The sequence below is a fragment of the Mandrillus leucophaeus genome, unplaced genomic scaffold (genome assembly GCF_000951045.1).
Source record: "Mandrillus leucophaeus isolate KB7577 unplaced genomic scaffold, Mleu.le_1.0 Scaffold316, whole genome shotgun sequence".
NCBI lineage: Eukaryota > Metazoa > Chordata > Mammalia > Primates > Cercopithecidae > Mandrillus > Mandrillus leucophaeus.
The window spans coordinates 2,685,717-2,691,173 of NW_012103321.1; the positions used below are offsets into that span (position 1 = coordinate 2,685,717).

The following is a 5,457-nucleotide window of genomic DNA, read 5'->3' on the forward strand; positions in this document are numbered from 1 at the left end:
TTAGCCAGGTGTGGTGGCAGGCGCCTGTAATCCCAGCTACTCGGGAGGCTGAGGCAGGAGAATTGCTTGAACCTGGGAGGTGGAGGTTGTGGTGAGCTGAGATTGAGCCACTTCATTCCAGCCTGGGCAAAAGAGCAAGACTCCTTCTCAAAAAAAAGGAAAAATAAAATGAAAAATTAAGTAGTGTGTATTGTAAGAATTTGGAAGATAATGCAAGGTAACAGAAAAGTAAGCACACACTTGAAGCTTTAAAACCTTGAGATGTGTGGTTCTAAGCTTTGTGACTTCAGTGTATGTGATGGAGGTAGGTTAGGAAGGGTTGTGTCTAACTGATAATTACACTATAGGAATTCTCAAACTTCAACAGGCATTAATCATCTGGGGTACTGCAGATTATTGGGCTCCATCACAAAAATTCTAATTCAGTATATCTAGGGTGTTGCCCAGCAATTTTCCCTTAGATAATTCAAAGTTCACATTTTGAAAAATACCAACTAAAAGAAAAACTAAAAGAAAATAGAATCAAATAATCATCATAGCACACGAAGAAATGACTAATTTTAAGATAGAATCTGAAAGGGTAAAAACAGACATATTAGTAAACATAAAAATTTAAAACTTGCATACATTTAAAATAAATGTCATAACCAAAATTAAAAGGCCCTTGTGAAAAAATGCTTTCAGTAAATGGCTAATATTGTATTGATAGGCCACACAAACTAATAAGCAGAAACAACCGAGACACTAGCAGATAAATGAGAAAGCACATAAATAGACAATTCTATTGAAAGAGGGACTACAACTCCTAAGCAAACCTAAGAAACACCTATTAAAACAAGGCAACATACATGCTTGCTAATAAACAAATCTAATTTTTGGAGGTGTAATATAGTTAAATGTTTCAAGAGAATTAAGTAACAACAGATTCAACTACATTTAAAGGGAAAATATTTTATGTTAAACTTTAGCATTCAAAGCATGTCACAAGATTCAAATATGGAAATTGAGGGTACCAAAACTGCAATAAAAGGGCAAGGTTGCACGATGTGGCAGCAGCAGTCAGTCAAGCCTGAGTACTCTGATTAAATTTTGTACTCATTTCAACCCTTCTTAGCACACAATCTTACAGTCAAAATTACAGATTTATGTTTAGTTTTATACCCCATCGTTATTTGTATTTCATGGCTTTTTAGAGTTACCTTTTTGCCAAATCTAATACAATCACAAGGGGGCACGTAAAGGAGACTTTTAGCAGCTGCTATCCCCTTGATAATACACAGCATTAGACAGTGTATCCCAACTAAAACTCTGCTCCACAAAGCTATTTTTATCTCTATGTCTCTGTAAAGTTGTCTCAAATATTTTAACAAGGCTGCTAACAATATTCAAAATTGAGAGATTTGAGAATTTCTATTTTATGAATGCTAGTAGACCTAATTATATAAGAATAGATAAAATTATTAATAGAACTGCAGAAACTGAGAGGAGAGAGAATCCTGGAAAATCTAGGAATTTTTTTGACCATGAATAGCTAAGAACTGTCTATACTCACTGGGGAGAGGGTCCTCCTCTGCAGAAGAAAATAAACTCTATTAGAGCAGAGAACAGGGTGAACAAGGCTCTCTTCCAGAAGCATGGGCAGCCTCGTGCTCCGGGCAGGCCTAATTGGCAGTCACCCAGCTGTGCCTGGTGTGGAGCTGGTCCCTGAGTATCTGGAGAGTACAGCTGGGCTGTGCTAGGGTCATGGAGTCCTAGGTGCTGACTTGGAAGGTTAGCAAGGGGCCTGCATGTGACAGGCTGCCTCCTCTAGACTGGTCAACAGAGGCTTGGCAAGGCAGGGGGTGCTGGTTTTAATCCCACAGCAGGGACTTATTTCATCAGGTACCCAGAAGAAACCTCACTAGGATCTGTTTCCTCCCAAAACACACACAAAAAAACAGAATTCCCTGGGAAGGAAGTGAGCCCCAGACTCCAGATTTGTTTCTCTTTGGAGCACCCTGGGGTTGGTGCCTTTGTAAAGTCACTGGCAACACCTGGTCTAAATCTGTGTTCACCTGTACTGTTTCTTTTCCAAGTCAACCTGGATTGAACAAAGTGCTAACTGGAGAACTAGATGTGGATTATCCCCTGCCGTCCTAACAGAAAAGTGTACTGATCTTAGAGCTCCCCTTTAAAAGAAAAGAGAAGGAAACAGTCTCACTAATCTCTCACTAATATCCTGTTAACGTTTATACGTTTATCCTGTTAACGGGATTTTTCTGGGCAATTTCATGAGGTATTTGTAGAGATGAAAATAATTTCAGCACACCAATAATAATTTATAACCTAGAAAAAATTAAATTTAGGTGGAAAATAAAGAAGCATTTACTCTTCTATGCTTTAATAACCGTTTCTCCAAGCTCTTTCTTTTGCTTTTCTGTTTTGTTCATCTAAGACTTTTAAAGACGTGTATCCTAATGCTGAAACATCAGTTTTGTAAAGTGGCCCTTTACAATTCAAAAAAAGGCTAAGAGCCTCTTTTAACTTGTGTTCCCCAGTCTTTGAATACACAAGTACATGTATATGATCTTTTCCAGGTACATGTAAGTATAAGCTGAGTTTAATAAATTTCTTCCTATAAGATAATCATTTGCTTTTTCTCCCCATTCTGTAAAGAACATTAAGTGCATTTCATGGATAAAACAGGGTCTGGGTCTTATTCTTTCTGAACCTGTAACATCGAATGCAACATACTGCAAACAGCTTGCTGCCTCAGATTTTTACATGTAAACAATCTTAACAGAAAATCTACCTATTCAGAAAGCATACCTTTAAAGAACTGAATAATTTATTCTAAAAAGAAATTTATTTCATGATAAAAGAAAATGCATATACAAACACAAGAAATATCAATGCTCTTAGAATCACAGAAAGGAGTATTAACATTATACCATCTGCCTCATAGAGAAAAGAGAAAAAAAACCAAAAACAAGTTACCTTTTTGTGCAAAGCATGAAATTCACTGTATCTCTTTTCAACAAAATGTTTTCTTCCATTCATTAGCACTTCTATCTTAAACACCTGAGGAAAAAATTTAAAAGAGTAATTATATTAGTTCAAAACCTTCAATTGTCTGATGTGGTAAGTTTGTGACCATGATATATTTCATCCCTTTAATTATAGTAGCTGATCCCCCAAAACCCAGAAGGCTCAGGAGACCCTGGTCCAACAGCATTGATTAATGAGCACTCGAACCAAAGGCTCACTAACAAAGTGCGACATTCCCCAAAAACCTGTCTAAAAACAAGGGAAACTTACATGCATTAAAAAACTACCTAATTTTTTAATAAAATAACATTTTTTGCATAAAATGATTTCACCAAGTGAACATGATAGCACTGAAAAAATACTCTTTACCAGAGTATTGCAAGAGGAGTACTCTGGTAAAAAGCTCAGGCATGTGGCATTTCACTATGGGCATTTCAATGTAGGCAGTACTGTGTCTTTACAAGACAATCAGGCAAACAGCAGAGCATTTTAGGTTAATGTCTTTCTAACCTGAATATTCATCTCTAGTCTCAGCTGGGCTTATTCTGCTGTTTGCAAAACAGGGAAAATGTAGTAAAGGCTCATTTTCCCTGCATGATACAAGTGACAGCTTGTTCTCCTAGCTCTACAAGGTTGAAAGGCCAGATGAAAAGGCTCTCTGGGTGCACTAATTAGTAGGCACTAACATGACATTTTCTTGATTCTTAGGTCAGTGGGTCAAGACTGGAAACAAGGGATGAGAAATATTGTGAAATGGTCATGAAAATACAATGTTAAGGTCGGATGGGGAGGGATGGTTAGCAGGATCTAAAGAGGAACTGTGATTGCAAAAGTTTGTATTTGACTCCTGTTTTGCTAAGTGAGAGTTTAGAAACACTAAGATGAAGGAATATTGTTTAATTACTTAATAAGCCTAATTTTCTATTTCAATCACCCTTCTAAAAAAAATACAAAACTGTAGAGATCACATGACACTAAAAAGCATTAAAAGCATTCTTACTTTTAGTCTAAAAATAAGAACTACTTAAATTTGGCATGTGAGATACAAGGTTGCACATCTTCATTATGAAAATAGATTGCTATGGCTCTATATTTCTGTCTTATATGTAAGTATGACCATTTTAGAAATCCAGAAATTATGTCATCAAACATAAAATCTGTTTGCATTTTTGTGCTTCTTTGAATCAGAAACAAAATCTTCTGCTGCATGACTCAGTTTAAGAAATCTCTTTTATTAAGTGTTAAATTTTTAACAATTTAATCAACATTTTATATTAACATTTTGTTTTTCAAGAAATACCCCTGAATAAATACTTTCCTTTGGTGAACAAATAGAAATATTTTCTTCTGAAACCATATGCATATGCTTCAAATTCTCAGATATTCTTAGATTATTTTTTAGGAAAAATAATCTGTTTATTAATTCACCAGAGAAAATTACTCTTCTTCAAAGGTCTTGCCAGAAATAGAATCAGGAAAACACCTCAAGAAAACAAATAAGAGAAGCACAGCTTTAACATGGGGGCTTGGTTAATAGGCTACAGAGCCCCTTTTTTACTATCAGGTCCCAGATTGAAATCAGGACAATATGTAGCAATGAAAGTAGTTTCCATCTGCTGAGCTTTATGAAATAAATGAGGTTATGTTCTGGGTCTTATTGCTTGAGGCTTTATCACAAAACCACCACCTTAATTGGCACATTAGCTACAGAATCTGTAAAACAGGGAGAAGGTTGAAAATTCGGCAAGCCTCTACCTACTTGCCCACCCCTCAAAGTGGCCCCCCTTGAAGGCCAGGGTAAGACAAATTACACAATGGCTGCTTCATGGAATGTCATCTCTTCTACTGACCAGATGGTTCCATTACCAAATTCCACAGTTACTCTTAACAAGCACTAAAGTCACAGTGAGCGGTGGGGGAGGGTGGATGTACACACATCCACAGGAAAGTTTGTGATAAACTTTAATTCTTATATTTTATAACATTACAATTGAAAGAACACACAATATGCCTAATACTATCAAGACTTTCTTCTTCTAAATTCTGGGAAAATATCTTGGAAAGGAAGTTGTTGATCAGGACTTTCATGACAAAGTGAAGCAAGAAACGGAGTCAATTTAATAAATCCGGCCAGGCACAATGGCTCACGTCTGTAATCTCAGCACTTTGGGAGGCCGAGGCAGGTGGATCATGAGGTCAGGAGTTCGAGACCAGCCTGGCCAATATGGTGAAACTCCATTTCTACTAAAAATACAAAAATTAGCTGGGTGTGGTGGCGTGCGCCTGTAGACCCAGCTGCTTGGGAGGCTAAGGCAGGAGAATCGCTTGAATCCGGGAGGCAGAGGTTGCAGTGAGCCAAGACCGCACCACTGAACTCCAGACTAGGCAACAGAGCGAGACTCTGTCTCCAAAAAAAAATAATAATAATAA

At 37.1% G+C, this 5,457-nt stretch overlaps 1 protein-coding gene across 2 annotated transcripts in view; it reads right to left on the bottom strand.

Annotated features, from left to right (window-relative positions):
• The window catches only part of SNX24 (sorting nexin 24), a 79,691-nt gene extending 76,634 nt beyond the window's left edge, over window positions 1-3,057 (bottom strand). For both annotated transcript variants that reach the window (XM_011987774.1, XM_011987775.1), the window contains exon 1: window positions 2,977-3,057. In XM_011987774.1, coding sequence (XP_011843164.1) covers window positions 2,977-3,039 — 63 coding nt within the window. In that variant the 5' untranslated portion in view covers window positions 3,040-3,057. The remainder of the gene's footprint in view (window positions 1-2,976) is intronic.
• Between the last annotated feature and the right edge of the window lie 2,400 nt (window positions 3,058-5,457).